The 17,379-nt window shown below is 38.9% G+C and overlaps 1 protein-coding gene across 1 annotated transcript; it reads left to right on the forward strand.

The window, feature by feature from the left end:
* The first annotated feature begins 772 nt into the window (after window positions 1–772).
* Window positions 773–16,639, forward strand: LOC116208546 (DNA (cytosine-5)-methyltransferase CMT2-like). The gene is made up of 23 exons (XM_031542043.1): window positions 773–1,592; window positions 3,589–3,623; window positions 3,720–4,506; window positions 7,472–7,506; window positions 7,630–7,732; window positions 8,019–8,123; window positions 8,211–8,330; window positions 8,771–8,864; window positions 8,964–9,184; window positions 9,268–9,333; window positions 9,427–9,675; window positions 10,742–10,800; window positions 10,917–10,983; window positions 11,081–11,410; window positions 13,010–13,078; window positions 13,232–13,318; window positions 13,396–13,483; window positions 14,169–14,287; window positions 14,376–14,480; window positions 14,958–15,001; window positions 15,111–15,180; window positions 15,259–15,362; window positions 15,766–16,639. The coding sequence occupies exons 1-23, from the start codon at window positions 1,029–1,031 to the stop codon at window positions 15,947–15,949; spliced, it is 3,705 nt and encodes a 1,234-aa protein (XP_031397903.1). The 5' UTR covers window positions 773–1,028; the 3' UTR covers window positions 15,950–16,639.
* Window positions 16,640–17,379: the final 740 nt, after the last annotated feature.

Consider the following 17,379-nt stretch of genomic DNA (forward strand, 5'->3'; position numbering starts at 1 on the left):
CATATCTAGCCGTAAATCCAATTCAACACCAACGGTCCAAGCACATTGCAGTGGATTACCATTTCGTATGAGAATCGATTCAACGAGGGGATCTCCTTGTTCAATATGTACCTACATCAGCTCAATTGTTGGACATACTCACCAAGAATATCTCGGTTTCCTCATTTCAAACACACTGTCGCAATCTATCAGTGTCTTCACCCTCAATAGATCGATGGGGATATTTTGAGGATTGTTATCCTTATTAAGAGATACACATACCATGTATATGAATTTACCTTGTAATTTTAAGTTTATAAGTATACCATGAGCCAACCCTATTGGGTAGGGCACTAACAATTCACAATAGTGTAAAGGTTTAGGGCGAGTATCATGATAATAAACTCCCAATTTTTAGGGAGTTGTTATATTTAATATAGATATATATATTATTAAATAAAATGTCACATTTTATCATAATTTAGTGGCAGGTCCTTGAAAGTATTTTATGATCATGATATAAATTGAATCGGATTAGTCTCACCTAATAAAGCGTTGTAGTTTTATCGAAAGGAAAGGTGGGCCACGGTCATACCAGCCACCAGGGTCCTTGTTAGTTTGAATCCTTGATTGCGCTCCACCCAACGTCCATTCTCGTAAAGATGCATTCAAAAAATAAATGAAATAATAATCCAATTGGCCAATGCAGAAAAAATAGAGAAAATTAAACAAATATTTTGAGGGAAAAAAAAGGAAACAATTAAATAAATAATGCCAAATGGTCACATTTCTCCAGTCCAAATCGCATTGCCCGTAAGAACGCACGCCAATCCCCCACCCACTCTCTCTCTCTGTGTCAGCTCAGTCAGCATATGGACTGAATCACTGAGCAGAGCAGTGAGCAGCGAGGGAGCACTGAGCACTGAGCCGCCCGTTGCGGCCACCGGCGACCGTCACCCTCCACCGACGCCATTGATAATGCACGCTCCCCTCTCCCCTTCTCTCCTCACCTAACACCACCTCGCTCTTCCTTAGAGGACTCACCAGAGATGGAAGACCTTCAAGAACGGCGCGCAGACATGAGATCACCCAAGTCCTCCTCCAAAACCGATTCGGATTCCGAATCTTTAGCCCTCGCATCGTTCTTGGACTCCTACGTCGACCGTCCCCTCCCCCTCAAGATCCTCCTCCCGCAGCTCCGCCGGTCGCCCAGGCTCTCCCCTGCGAATTTCGGCCTGCATGCCTCACCGCTGGCCGTGACCGCTGCACAGATCCAGCATGCCCTCAGTCGGTCTCCAAGATTCTCCCTGCCCCTGCCTGAAGCCGAATGCAGCTATCCGAGACGGAATCTGAGGATGATTTTGAACTCCGTCTCCGAGCAACGTCCCAGAAAGTCGCCGAGGCTACGTGAAGGTAATTCAGCTGGCGAGGATGCCGGTTTGGGCGTGGATTCAAGCGCATTGTGTGATTCTTCGACCGAGTCGGCCTTGAAGAAGCTCAAGAGGCCTCTTAAGATCTGTGGTCCTGAGATGAGCTTACGGCGGTCCCCAAGGTCCTCCGCGTCGCCTGGCATGGCTGTTCAGAGCTCGAACGCCGGTGAAGTTTCAACTAAGGTACGCAGTGCGCGCCGATTATGTCTGTGAAAGGAATTGCTTCTTCTTGGTGTTTGCAGTAGTTTCAGCTAGAGCGTCAACCGTGCTTTGGGTCTTCCATTTTCTTCCATGCCCATCATCTTGGCCTCTGAGTAGATACTGCTCGAGTGAAAATATGCAGTTTTATCAACGCTAAAGCTTTTCTTTGTCGATTGCATGGCTGCTTGGACTGGTACGGTGTGTGGATGAGGGAGATGGGCGAGAAAGAAATTGATTCCATAGCCGGAATTACTACAAATTTTAGCTGAATTATGTCCTTAATTCGGGGATTCACGTGATACTTTTATCAAGAAAATTTAGAGGGCTTCAATTTTGCGGGGCATTTTGGTTGAGAATGGGTAATGTCAAAACATCCCGGATGAAATGATTGGAGAGGATAGAAAATCTGAAGTGTTAAATTCGGAGTTTTATGTTATGCTACTTCTGATAAGGGAGGAGGTCATTTTCTTGTCGAGGCATCAGTGTGTATAAGCTGGATATAGGCGAGAAAGAAATATGATGCCTCGCAGGGTATTTTATGAGGAGAACTGAAGAAAATTTATAGGACTTCAATTTTTACGGGGCCTTTTGGTTGAGGATGCAGGGTTAGAAACTGAGTTTTATGTTATGCTACTTCTGATGAGGGACGAGGTCATTTTCTCCTCGAGGCATCAGTGTGTATAAGCTGGATACAGGTGAAAAAGAAAGATAATGCCATATGGGATTCAAAGGATGTTTTTTGACGAGAATTCAAGAAAATTTAGAGGACTTCAATTTTGCAGGGCTTTTTGGTTGAGGATGCAGGGTTAAAACACAGAGTTTTATGTTATGCTACTTCTGATGAGGGACGAGGTCATTTTCTTCACGAGGCATCGGAGTTGATGAAAACTCTTACACTGTCTCACATAGTATATCCATCGATGACTTTGGAGATGGCCCTATCCCTTTTGACTTTTCAGGAAGTTTGCCAAAGAGAGGAATCAGATTGTATACAATTGTCGTTATTACCTTCCAGAAATATTCACAGTACTGTGCACAACATAGGCTCTGAACTTTGATTCTCATCTTACAAAGAAAACCAACAGTATCAAAAGCATATTTTTTCAGTTGTTTCATGTGCGCTTATCTAAAACTCTATACGAAGTGCACATTGAGAAAAGGAAGAGGTACTCCAGTTGGACTCACATTCATGCCAAACCAGGAGGAGTTTGCCAATTGAAAATCTCAACACCATTCTATGTTAGAAGAATTCCAGGGCATATATTTAAGAACATAGAAATTTTGACAGGATTGACCAGATGTGAGAACCTCAGTTGTTATGCTTGTGTTCAATAGTATGCTTTAATTTTATCGAACAGACCCATCCAGTGGAATGATAATTCGGCTAATAACTTTGTTATGGGTTTTGTTGATTTTAATGATGTCAAAATTTTATGATTTCTTGCCATAGAAGACTGAAAGAAAATACCATTTTAACTGGGTTGGAAGCCAACAGGCCTCAATAAATTAGGTCTTGGAATTTTTATGTATGGTTGGTTATTTGGCATAGGATGTGCATGCTGAACTTTGTGAAAAAGGACATTTCAGCATGTGATCATGGAGCTCTGTCTTCTGCTCTATTAGGAACTTTGAAAATCTCTCTGGATGTGTTTATGAGTAAATTAGGGTGATTGTAATGCATATATAGATTTACCTCAATATCTTGTTATTAAATGGTAATCGTAGGAAAGATTGGTCAAATATGCATTGTGAGAATCAGTTTTCCAGACATCGTGAGAAATATGTCCTTTTGGGTCATTAAATGGCATGTCCCCTTCTTTGTATATGTAATTTGGTCTATTTTGGCCTCCTGGATTTGCAAATTCCCAATGTCTTGTCTGGCTTCTTCTAGCTGACCAACTCTAGATTGCTAATTTTTATTCTTCAACATAAATAAAAAATGTCATAATCTACAAGTTTTATCGTATGCTTAATGCAGGACCAACGATGTGCAGACACGTGCTCCATGTTGAAGTAATCAGCATCAGAGATGTGTTTTCTTGGTATCTACCATCCTCAGTTTTTTCTAGAGAAATCATTTCATTTCTTGTCATACGCTTGAAATTGCAGGGACCATGAGGAAAACTCTATGAAGTTACAGCATTTAGAGGATAAATCTCTCCGGAGATCTCCGAGATTGTCCTTTCATAAATCTACAACTGAAGGTAGTTGCCCAAGAGCATTGCCAAGGATATCACGTGCAAAGTTGAGATCATCTCAAAGTGGCAACACCGTGCCCTTGTCACAAGAAGATTCTGATATTCAAACAAAGTCATTTGGGACTCTAGGAGAAAAATCATACTCCACCCAGTGGAATAAGGATGAAAAGGCAATGCTTATGCAGTCGATGCTTCATGATTCAGCATCTACTATTCCCTTGCTACGAAGGTCTCCCAGACATACTTTGGCACCTGAACATAATATTGGTAACAATTCTATAAGAAAAATCAATATGAGGATTGCTCATGTTGCCCAACTGAGAAGGTCCCCAAGACATTCGCCTCATGGTGGAGATACTGTTGTCAATATTAACTGTGCAGTTGTTGATGGATCAAATAAATGTCCTTCCAAGAAAATCAAAGTATCTTCACACAATTTTTGTAAAATAACATCAGACGATGAATTTTCAAGCCAATCTTCTGAAGGAAACAATGTTCTAGTCAAGGACGAAATAAATGAAGATTGTCATGTATCAACTCTAGGGCTTGAGACAACTGAGAAGCAAATTCCATTTGAAACTAAGGTTTCTGATTCTTTTGGGAGCATTCTGAGTGGAAAAGAGATTAATTTTTTTATTGGGGATCCATTTCCTGAAGAAGAGGCTCGAGAAAGGTGGCGATGGCGTTATGACATGAAGGTAATAGATGCATCCCAATCTTCATTTTTCTGTTGCTTGCATATATTATGGTCATATAGAATCCGTTAATTTCTTGGTCTTGCAGATGTATTTCAATCACATATTCAAAAAGATTTGAGCATTTATATTCTTTTGAGCAGATTGGAAAGTACTGTCTGGCCATTATGATTATTTTTCATTTACATATTAGTTTGGTTATTGTCTTTTGGCATAATCAAGAAATATAGGTTGCAGTAGAGGAGCTGCTTGAATATATGAAGCATGATTAAAATAGGAAAAAGAACATATATGTATATATTTATTTATTTACTGTAAAAGAAGTGTTCTAGCATAAACTGCACGTTCTGGCAATCTTAAAGATTGGAATCTTCAAATGTGTGAACCACAATATGTATATATATGTATTAGTCGATTTTACAGAGTCTGACTTGACTGCCAACTGAAACAAATACTTGTAAAGACTAAAAGATGTTTACCATTGGGCATGTGCTCCATAAAAAACTATGACTAAACTTTATGTTGGCAATGATAAGGGTATACTGGTCTTTTGACATTTTGGGAACCTAGTAATGTAGTTAAAACATGAGCCCCTAACCCTAACTATAGTTAAGGCTTCTCAGTCTCTCTCTATCTCTCTCTCTTCCTTTCTACGTTAACTTGCTATAGAGCGGATTCTTTTGTGTCCATGTGGCTCACACCACACCAAGGCCCATATTCGAGTGTCGTAAGAAAGCACCTCATGTTAGCCCCCTTGCCCAATTGAGGTTGAGGAAGCCTACCTCATGCTAGCTTGAATATGGAAGAGAAGCCCACCTCATGTATGAGGATTTTTTTGATCAGTAATAGACAGCCGGTTTTCAGAGGCAAGGGGCATGCTAGAGAAAGTGTGAAAGGCCTTAAGTTGCCACGTGAGGACAGGTTTTGAGAACTAACGATTAAGATCCACATTGGAGGATTAATAGAAAATTCCTGGGTATAGAAAATGGTTGGGAGTAGAGGTGGCAATATGTGTCCGGTCGTGTTTAAACGGGGTTGTGTCTAAACGGGTCCGTGTAAGAAAGATCTAAATCCGAACACGACACGTTTAATTAATGTGTCAAGATTTTCAAACACGAACACGACGCATTTAATTACGGGTTGACACGGACGCGATAGGTCTAACCCGTTTAACTAAGCGTGTCTAAATGTGTATGTATACTTACCTACATGATATGACACTATTAACTTTATGTACATATTATACCTGATATGACACTAATAACTTTAAGAGTAAAATGTGGATTGCACCCTAACCTTTAGGTCTGGTGGCGAAGTGCCTCCCGACCTTTAAAAAGTTGCACTATATCACCTGACCTATTAAATGAGAAGTAAAGTGCACCCTTGACGACTTTTCCGACGAATTTTCCGGCCAAATAATTTATTAATTTTATATTTCAAGAAATAATTTTAAAAACTAAAAGATAATCGAAAAAAAAAAAACTGAGAACAATCTTAGAGAGAGAGAGAGAGAGAGATCTGGGACCTCGATCGCCTTGGCCATGTCTGACAAAGCTCTTCGAGCAGAGGGTGAGGAACCCCAAGCCCATGATTGCCTCGAATGCTAGCGGCTAGCCCTCTCGAAGAAGATGAAGAAGAGGAAGCAGATCTGAGGCCACCGCCATTGCTGGTCATGTTCAACAGCTGTGTGGCCTCACTCACACCTCATTCTTCCCTCACTTCCACAACCCTTAACCCAAAGAGACGAGAGAAGATGGAAAGGAAACAGAAAGAAGAACATGACCTGCAATTGCATACACTCGCAAACATTTGAGCTTTTTTTTTTAATTTTTTTATTTTTTATATCATCTCATATCTCTCTCGTGTCTCTCCTTGAGAGAGAGAGAGAGAGAGAGAGATTTGTTTTATCCCAGCCACCATCGCCCCTTTCTCCCTCCCTTCTCTATAGTTTATTCTCGGCTTTTTTTTTTCTTTTTAAGTTTTTGAAATTATTTCTTGATATATGAAATTATTGAATTAATATTTGGCTGGAAAAGTCGCCAGAAAAGTCGCTGGAGGTGCACTTTGTTTTTTTTTGAATAAGTCAGGCGGTATAGTGCAACTTTTTAAAGGTCGGGGGGCACTTTACCACTAGATTCAAAGTTTAGTGGGCAAACTACATTTTACTCTAACTTTAATTACATATTGCTACACGATTGACATGATAAAAACGCCATAAACGAGTGATTTATATAAACAAATTTAGATGATTTTAGTATATTTCTTCTATAAATTGATACAATATGTGAAACAAATTTATTAATATGATAACACATAATATAAATGGGTCTAACCGTGTCTAAACGGGTTACAAGGATTGAACCCGTTTAGACACGAAACACATTTAGCCTTAACCCAACCCGCTTAGCTCCGTATCGTATCCATGTCGTGTTATCGTGTCATGTCAAATATTGCCAGCCCTAGTTGGGAGTAAATCCGCGTAAAATTTTTTGGGTTGGACAAAGGTCGAACCATACACCCAATGCAAATTTAACACCTTACAATGCCTTACTTCTTTTAGCTTAAGTTCTTCCATTGCATGAAAATATGCAGATACTTTAAAGTTTATGTGGATATCATGATAACTTGTATAGGTTTATTTGTTTTGATAAGCCCATCCTTCAAATTCTATGGGAAAATGGCTTGTTATCGAGAGGACCAGATTATGCTTGACCTGTACTAGGATTTCTGTAGAACCAAGAACTCTCTTCGCAGTTTCTTATTTTTGGCTTATTCTTATCTGATATTTTCATTATGCATATGTTTTTTGTAATTTATCATTTTAATTAGATCTCAAGCTTTCTGAACCTTTCAGTTGGTTTTGTATGGTCAGTATTCATTCAAGTGCTTCTCTTATGTGAGCAACAGCACCATTACCTTGTCATGATGTTTGTATTTCCTACTAATCTGATTTTCTTGAAGTTTGCAGGATCAAAAACCAAAAGTTAAAAGCAAATCATCTGAGTAAGCAATATTCTGCCCTTGATTTAATTATGTTTCATTGTCTTTTTATGCCGCTGTTTGGTTATTCTGCTGCCGTATTATGTTCTTTTTCACCTTATGCTATATAAACTTTAAATATGATAGATCTGACGATGAAGATGAGATAGTCACTGACGTGAAATGTCACTACAGACAAGCTAAAGTAAATGGCTGCATCTATAGCCTTGGTGATTGTGCAACAGTACGGGTAAAGCTTCTTCTATTGGTTCCCTCTGTGGGTTTCCAACCACGTATGCAGTCATCAGATTTACCTTTTCCATTGGATGTCCATGAATTCAAATGTTACAAAACACGATAATTTCATTTCTGAGCCTGCACAGACATTGTTTATTGAATTGTACGTTTACAATGTGGTTTGCTTCTACAGTGACAGGCCAAGCAGAAAATCAAGTTCAGTGCACTTTCTCCAGTTATTGATGCCTAAAATTAATCTTAAAGCCTATGTATCAGTTATCTGTTATTGAACTTTTCAGGGAGAAGGTGGAAAGGAACATTTAGGGAGAATCTTAGAATTTTTCAGAACAATTGATGAGGAGGATTATTTTAGGGTTCAATGGTTTTATAGAACTGAAGATACGGTGGGTACAAACTGTTGAAAGTTTGAATGCTTAAGTCATATGATTTATTTTAATACTCAGTTTTTTTGTCGTTGGTCTCTTTCTCAGGTTCTGCGGGAGCAAGCTAGCTTTCACAACAAGAAGCGTCTCTTTTATTCTAATGTAGAGAATGATAATCCCATTGATTGTATTATAGCAAAAGTGAAGATTACAAGAATAGCTCCTAAGGTATGCTCCAGACAACCTGCCTTGCTTTCAAGCTATACTGAGTGGTCCATCCTTGATCCGCTCGTGCAAACAAGGAAAGTCAGTAACTTTAAGAGAAAAAGATTCTTGTAGATATTCCTTTACATGGTTCTGCTAACAGTTGGAGAGCAAAAGCATATATAAACCTATACAATCATTTCATGGAAATCTCACTCTGCGGGACAGGGGGATTGAGTTCTATTCTCTCATGCTCTCCTGTTTTTATAAAGCAAGAATTAATCAACAAAAACTCTACAGTAAGTGGAACTTAGTCAATGAATCTTTTACCTGCAGCTCTGTTTCTCATTGTTAATATTCAAGATGTCATGAGGCAATTTTTTCTCCTTTAGTCCCTAGTTGTTCGTCTTTCCTGGGTCTTTATATTAATGATTGTTGGTCTATGTGATCTTGACTTCTTGCAGTTTGGTGTGAAATCGAATTACGTCCCACCGTCAGACTTCTATTATGATATGGAGTATTGTCTAGAGTATTCAAGCTTTTGCAACTTGCCATCTGGTGGGCCATCGACACCCAGCGCCTATTGTCCTGACCTTGTAACCATTATGCTTCCAATACTCGAATCATTTAATTGTTGAATTTTTCTTATTTCTTCAGATACTTCTATTCAGAACATAGTATCATCACCTTTATTAGAGAACAAGCCATATCACCTTCAGATTCTTCCCATCGATGCCACATCACCTTTATTAGAGAACAAGCCAAGCTGTGTAACTGACAAAACAGAATTAACACTGCTTGATCTTTTTTCTGGATGTGGAGGCATGTCAACTGGGTTATGTCTTGGTGCCAAAGTTTCTTCCGTTAATCTTTTGATGGTACTTTGTCGTAAAATCCTTGAATTTGAAGTTCTAATACATTTATTGCTGCTGTTCGACTGATTTGGTTTATTTGCTATTAGAAATGGTCAGTTGATTGTGACGAGTCTGCTTGTGAGAGCTTAAAATTGAATCATCCCGAGACATTGGTAAGCATACTATATATACAAGATGGACTCTTCTTGATTGTTATTATGACATATATCTGCACCTATTACAAGTGATCATTGAATTCTCCTTAGGTTAGGAATGAGGCTGCAGAGGACTTCCTTCAACTGTTGAAAGAATGGGAAAAGTTATGTAAACGCTATGCAGTCAATAAGACAGAAGTAACACGTATAGTCAGGTCGAAGGACCGTGAAGTTGCTCAAGGCAATGAATCTACAATAAATGATGTTGAGGTACCAAGGGGTGAGTATGAAGTGGGTAGCCTAGTTGATATATGTTATGGTGATCCCAGTGAAACGGGCAAGTGTGGACTAAAATTTAAGGTACGTCAAGTTACCATTGTTTACAATTTTGCTTTCGAGTGCTTTTGGTAGTTTATTCACGCTTATTCTGTCATTTGGATGGCTCTTTGGCTAAAACTAGCATGGACTTGATATTGGCATGTTCACATCCTTAGCAGACTGCCGCCTCTGGCATCATATTATGGCGGAGATGACTGATGAAAGTGATACTGCTATGTCTGTAGGAAGTCAATAAAGGCTAATTGGCAATTTGGTTCAATACATGTGCAGTTGACTGTTTGTTTTAGAGTGTATTTGAACTTGAATTTTGTGAGTTTAACAGCTCCACAGAATGATAGAATTCATGTGCTTCCAGGTGCTTCATATCTCAAATCTTAAACTATTCAAACTTGTCTTTGTAATATAGTAATATACTAATATTGTCTTCTGATTAAGTGATCATTTCTCCTAATCCAGTGACCAATCAAATTTCCCTTTGTGTATATGATGCATCGTTCACGCTAAATCCACCAGCTGCGTCAACATGTCTCGTGGAAAAAGCCAAAACAGAAAAAGGAAAAAGAAAAAAGGTGCAGGATGGAGGGTGGGGGAGGGGGTGTGTGTTGAGGCGGGTAGGTTGGGAGTGGGAAAATAAAGAGAAGAAGCTTTCTCCCCTTTCACTTTGGTAGCTGTGAGCCCCATCTTGTAGTTTGGCTTAGGCTTTGTCCTCCCATGTAATCTAGCATTGCAAATTGTGGGTGTGAATAAGATTCAATCAAATCTATACGGTTGAACCATCTTGGTGATATACGACATACTCAAACCCGTAGCTTGTTGTTTCGACTTCTCTACTGGAGAAAAGTCTTGCCTCATAATTGTCCTTGTTTCATTTATCTTGGAAAAAAGAGCAGGAGAAAATCTAGTTTAATGGGACTCAGACAATAGTATCTACAGATTTTGATGTGATCGGGCAAATTTGTACTGTTTGTTCTGGTGCAGTGCTTACCTATTTACTTGGGTCTTCTCTACCAAGTTTTATCATCCAAACTTCTTTCAGTACTATTATCTTCTCGGAGCTCGTATTTTCTACTTATGACTGAATCATCAGGTGCGCTGGAAAGGTTATACTTCGAATGACGATACTTGGGAACCGATTGAAGGGCTGAGGTGCAGCATTCTGTTGGAATACTATATATTACACGTATTGTTACTGGCAAAACAAAATTTATATCTACATCTACATTCATATTCATTATTGATTGCTTCTCATATCTATTTCTCAGTAAATGCCAAGAACGCATTGAAGATTTTGTGAGAACTGGGTATGGATCCAAGATTTTGCCTTTGCCAGTATGTTTTTGATAACTTTCACCGAGATGGATGCTTAATACGTATTATCAAGTTTCATTTGTATATTTTACAATTCTAATGAAACTACATTTGCTAGGGTGATGTTGATGTCATTTGTGGGGGACCGCCATGTCAAGGAATTAGTGGCTACAACAGATTCAGGAATATTGACTCTCCGCTAGATGACGAAAGAAATCGTCAAATAATAATCTTCATGGACATTGTGGAATTCCTTAAGCCAAAATTTGTGCTCATGGAAAATGTGACAGATATTCTCAGATTTGATAACGCTTCACTGGCAAGATATGCGTTAAGCCGTTTGGTGCATATGAGATACCAAGCAAGGCTAGGAACCATAGCAGCTGGTTCATATGGCCTTCCCCAGTTTCGTCTACGGGTTTTCCTATGGGGAGCTCATCCAAAAGAGGTAATTCCTTTTTGCTGGATGAGTTGATCTTTCCATACTTGTTTATACATGGTGATCATGACACACAACACTAAATGCAGTGGTGGCAAATCGTGGAGATTTAAGCTTAGTATGAGGTGCATTTCACTTTTTGTTGATGGCGGCGTTTACATATTAGCTGGGAAAGGTTAGTGTTACGAGCAAGTAATAGAGACAGTGGCAATGCATGTGCCCCGAAGGAAATCTTAACGAGTTTACATATACTTGAGAGAGTTTAGAGACGAGCGGAAATTTTAGTAAGGCATAGTGTTGGTTGCAGGTGAAGATTACATTTAAGTAGAGAGAAATTAGAGACGGCATTTACATTTAAGTAGAGAGAGATTAGAACGAGTGTAAATTTTAGGAAGTTGAAGCATGGGTGTGAAGATTATAGGTGGCTACTGGCTATCTGCTCCAAACGAAAAAATAGCTGGAGTGTAGTGGAAGATATAGCTTGAAGGAATAAAGTGATCAAAAGTTAGAAGAATAGTTTGGAAGGGACAAATTTGAACAACAACGCAGAAATGGAAGAATGAAATATAATTATATATAGGAGAAAATGGTCTTTTTTGTGTTGAACTTGAAAATTTGAAAGAGTGAAATTAAAAAGATGAACTTGTTTACTAAGATGTCATTCTACAAATATATTTACTTATGGGGACTTAAAAGAAATTATGTGATACATAAAAAAGATTAGTTGAAATGATGGAATGTCGTTCCATCAAATTGAACGAAAAATGTCCTTATGGAATGCGCTTTCCAACTCATAAGAGAGACATTGAATAGGAAAAGAAGTGGAAGGCTGGGATATTTATTCCATACATTTCCATTCCCATGTTCAAATGGAGCTTAAGATCTGAGAGTTAGGAATCTTGCGGAATCGAAGAGTGTCATCTTGGAGTGCTACATTTAGGAAACAGATGGTTACAAAACAATGAGAAGATGCAAGTGCCACTTCTTTGCTAGTGATTGGATTATATATGCACGGCACGATACTTTAGCCCACAACAACAGCTCAAGATGATCTCATGGCCTATTTTGACAAAGCTCAACTTCAAGATTACGTCAAAAACATCCCAGATATGCCTTTAGGATGAGCTTAGCTTGCATGTTTCCATCAATTTGTACCGGTCCCACTCTTATCACCGGATGGTCTTCAAGGCATGGTTTGTAACTAATTCTCCTTACTGTCCCCATAATATAAGTGAAGCCCCCTTAAAAGGGTTTAGAGGACCTTGGGCCCCAAACATTCTTAATTGCCCACTTCGAGCTTCCCAAGCTTAAACTGACTACAAAATCCCTTTATGATGGTATAGCCTGGAATATTGTAACTTATCCTGTAACAATTCAGTGCTTGCCGCACCTCCATGTTCTTCAAGCCATTGACGTTGACTAATTGCCCTTATGTTAACCTCACAATGTTGTTCCTACCTAGATCACATTTATGTATTTGCACTTTGCCCATGCTGGGTGCAATTAAAACATTTTGGCATCCAAAATGACTCTTGAAGTTTCAATTCATAGTTGATTTCGTTTTGACTAGTTAATAATACCTTTGTTTTATCCACTTGTTGCTCCCAGATGCTGCCACAGTTTCCTCTCCCCACACATGATGTCATTGTTAGATATTGGCCTCCTCTAGAGTTTGAGGTAAGGATTACTAACCTTGTTCCAAATTTGGGCTTGACACTTGTAGTTATAACAGGTAGAACCTCTGAAGCATTGAATTGGCTAAATTGAGTACTCTGTCATTTCAAACACATTTGCTTATCAATTTATATGAACTTGACCTTTTTACTGCAGCGGAACACTGTTGCTTATTATGAGGGTCACCCCCGTGAACTAGAAAAAGCAGCTATTCTTCGAGATGCCATCTCTGATCTTCCAGAAGTAATATCCTTGAACAAATTATTTGCTTGGTTTCTGCATCGTGGTTTTACTTGTCATGATTCGTATTGATGATACAGGTCACTAACCACGAAACCTGTGAACAAATATCATATGACAAACCTCCTGAAACAGAGCTGCAGAGTTTCATAAGATCCACTAAATATGGTACTAATCCTATGAACTCCTCTAAAACTTTGCTGCTGCTACTTTTAACAGTCTCTTACCAGTCATTTATTTGGCCAGTGATGTCATCTTATTGTTTTCAATTTAAAAAAGCCTAACTTGGCAGTGGTTCAATAAATGATCCATTAATCTTCCTATGACTCTCGAGTATGATTTTTATAGTTAATTATCACTGTGGTAACTCATCGCGCTCTAAATGTCTCATCAAGTACAGAAGTGAATGCTGATCTTGAACTGCAGTTTGGGCAATGGGGACAAACTAAGTCAGAAAATAATGTACTAGAAATGTTTAGCAATATTACATACCTTCCAGACTTAGTTTCGCTATTGAACTGCGTACAAGTAAAACTAAGATGCTCGATCAAGGTGAAAATTGCATATAATCCAAACTCAGATGCTCAGACAAAATGCAGTTCTTCACTAGAAATGGTTAGCAAACATTAAATCCCATTCCAACCTAGATGCTTATTCAGGGTAGCTACTACATAGCAAAATGGCATATCAGGCAAATATCTGAGCATGATCTTTGCTTATTCCTTCTCTCCGATGCCTTTCCATCTGCTCTCTTTTCATCCATGCTGATGACATTATAGAAATTGTACTGATATTGGAGCTTAATGATAATTGCCTTTTGTTTTCATGTTCTGTTCTTGATGCGGAACTCCAGAAATGACGGGATGTCCAGTAGATAAATGGACGCAAACGAAAAGTTTACTCTATGACCACCGACCTTATGTATTTTCAGAAGATAACTATCTGCGAATTTGCCAAGTGCCAAAAAGGAAGGTGTGGTGGTTAGAATTTCTACCTTGAAAATTTCTTGAATTTGGGTCCTTTCCTTCTTCTGCTTGTGTCTGATCTAAGAATTATGTAGGGAGCAAATTTCAGAGATTTTCCGGGCTTAATTGTGGGAGACGACAATGTAGTGCGACGTGATGAAACAAAGGAGCCAATTTTGTTACCATCTGGAAAGCCGATGGTTAGTGGTTTTGACTGTTTCCCTCACGTCTGTTACGCATGGTTCTGCTGTAACCAAATATACTTCGTAGCTTGGTGAATTTACATATCTTTCTCTTGTTAGGATATCTTTGTGGTTTCTTCTTCCTTCCCTCTTCTTTTGCTCAAGTGTTCGTGTCAAGAATATATGGGGATTATGTAATTTCGGAAATATATCTTTATTCGTGATGTATCTAATTTATTTTTCTTTTTCATTATGTGCAATGCTGGCAATGAACACATAGAAAGGTATTATGATGTCGTTTTCACTTATTCTGATTTCCTAAAAAATTTCGACAAGGTATTGAGTAAACTAAGCTCAACAAAGTCTTCTAATCGTAAGAACTGCATTTCAAATGAATTCCTTCGTGAAAAGATTTTCCTTTGAATTGTCTCCTGCGGAGGAGAATGAGGTTTGTTAAAGTAACTGGCAATAAATATTGTGCTTGTTTGCTTTCAGGTACCGGACTATGTTTTCACTTTCGAGCAAGGAAAGTCAAAAAAGTAGATATTCTCCTAGCTCTCTTATCTGCTCCCTAATGGTTTTATTTTTCTGTTTCTTATGCTGGTAACCTGATTTCATAATGTTTCAACCAAAATCATAAATGTGCAGACCCTTCGGAAGGTTATGGTGGGATGAAACTGTGCCTACTGTGTTGACGTTCCCTAACTGTCGGAATCAGGTAGCGCTTTGTACAGATTTATTCTTATAATCTTCCAGGATATCCCAAGTGATTGTGTTGTCTGTGTACTTTCTGTAGACAAATGTACATCCGGAGCAGGATAGGGTGCTGACAATACGAGAATGTGCGAGGCTTCAAGGTTTTCCTGATTACTACAGATTCAGTGGGACAATCAAAGAGAGGTTTGCTTTTGAGTTCTTACATTGCTATAATGATCTTACAAGTTGCGTAGACAGGTGAAACTATGAAGTATTTTATGGAATATGACAATATATTGAATCTAGATGATGTATGAAAGAGGATATCTAGAAGCTCTTATCTGACTTTCTAGTTCATATTTTGGAAATTAAAGAAGTGGATGGAAAGGGTTCATCTGCCTTGTCATTTAGAAGTTGTCGGCCAATTGTTTACAGAGACAATTTCTAAATTGTCCATAATGCCTACATCCAATCTGAAATTTTCAACTGGTGAAATTTTGATTCAGTATGCATCACGTGGTAAAGAAAAATGATTATTCTGCATCATCATTCTTATTGACTAGATCAAAATTATGTGATCGTCTGGCTGTTGGGGAATCTTTTGCAGGTACTGCCAGATAGGCAATGCGGTTGCTGTTCCAGTCGCAAGGGCCTTAGGGTACTCACTGGGAATGGCATATCGCAAACTGAGTGGCAATGAACCCAACATGATCCTTCCCCCTAAATTCTCTTGCTCCTCTTACATGCAGTTAGCCAACTTGCATGGTTCTGCTGAAGCTCCGTCCCTCTAACCCATCCTACCCTCACTCTCATTTCCCCCCTTCTCTTGACCACTATTACCGAGCCGTATTCAAGTCATTTACCGATAGTCATTATGGACGGTCTTTGGTGATAATTTTTTTCGGGATTCTGCAAATTCTTCTGGTGAAAGAATAGAATCTTATGATATTATTTTCTTCTTGATTTTTTTCAGATAATTTAGTCCCTGGCCTAAATTTTCCTGGCATAACCCATTTTTCACGTCTCCCCAGCTAGGCCTTGACTGTCATAACTACTTGGGATTTGCAGAAGACAGAATTCCTGATTCTTTTCCCTTCACGGATGCGAGGCCCGATCTTCCCGGATGAGCTACTAGCTAGTTCTCATGAGGGAGAGCTTGTATTCGATGCGTGGAGGAACTGTAACCGGGATATTGATGTAGCAGTGGACTCTAGAGTACCAGTTGTATGGTACTGTACCATTCTATTGTTTTTAACCTTCTTGCATGACACTGCATTTTCTCTGTATGTATCGGAATTGTGCTAATTTGTCATCTAAGGCTTGGTAGTCTATATATTTGTTGTGTCGTACGTTTTCACCCAGGCAACCAAAAGAGATCCTGCATTTATCAGAATCCGTACTGGAACAGTATTCCCTGCCAAGCATTTTTTACAATCACAGTGATTGACACTTGGAATCATCATAGACAGAAACTTCATCAATGTATCATTGATTGTTCTGTTTTATTTCCTTTTAGTATAGATTTTGCTGTAGATCGATGTCAACACTGATCTGAAATAATATTTGCAGAGAAACGCCAATGGCGAGGGGACTATTAGTCTTGGAGTTATACCGCATAAGTTTGATATTTCAGTGAAACTAATTCTTTAGGTAGATTTGTGTATCCTAAGGGTGCTTCTGTATTTACAGATTAGTCTTCCTCTCCTCGCGTTATTCGTTTATACACTAAAATCTGCTTCCTGAAGACATGGAAGTAGTATAGAACGAAGCAATGAAACCGGTTCAACGACCACAAACATGAGGGTGGTGGAGGCAAATGTGAAGAAACTCCATATCTCCTCATGTCAACATATTAATAAACTTATGACCAGCATATGCTATATGCATCTCCTCTGTCGGGCATTCTGAAAGCACAAGAGTTTACCACACCCCACACATCGACATTACAGATACACCTTTGCAAGAGCCGATATTTGTATCTGAAGAATACTAAAGAGATTAGACAAACACACACACACACACTCACACACATGATATGGAAGTTCTTCATTAGACTACAGCCTGAAACTGCAGACAAATTCAAATATATAGATATTGTGTAGGGCCACGATCTCTAAGAACTCAAGCGAGCTGGTATTGTGTGGGCCTGAGATTGAGATAGGATTGTTCTCACCAATATGGAAGCCCATATATATCATTTGGGACTCTTGACAATCGACGC

Source organism: Punica granatum, chromosome 1 (genome assembly GCF_007655135.1).
Source record: "Punica granatum isolate Tunisia-2019 chromosome 1, ASM765513v2, whole genome shotgun sequence".
In the NCBI taxonomy this organism is placed as follows: domain Eukaryota; kingdom Viridiplantae; phylum Streptophyta; class Magnoliopsida; order Myrtales; family Lythraceae; genus Punica; species Punica granatum.

Coding starts and splice junctions, on each gene's coding strand:
- LOC116208546 (XM_031542043.1), top strand. CDS start 1,029: ATGGAAGACCTTCAAGAACGGCGCGCAGACATGAGATCACCCAAGTCC. Junction 7,733..8,018: donor GTGATTGTGCAACAGTACGG/GTAAAGCTTCTT, acceptor TGAACTTTTCAG/GGAGAAGGTGGAAAGGAACA. Junction 15,181..15,258: donor TCCCTAACTGTCGGAATCAG/GTAGCGCTTTGT, acceptor TACTTTCTGTAG/ACAAATGTACATCCGGAGCA.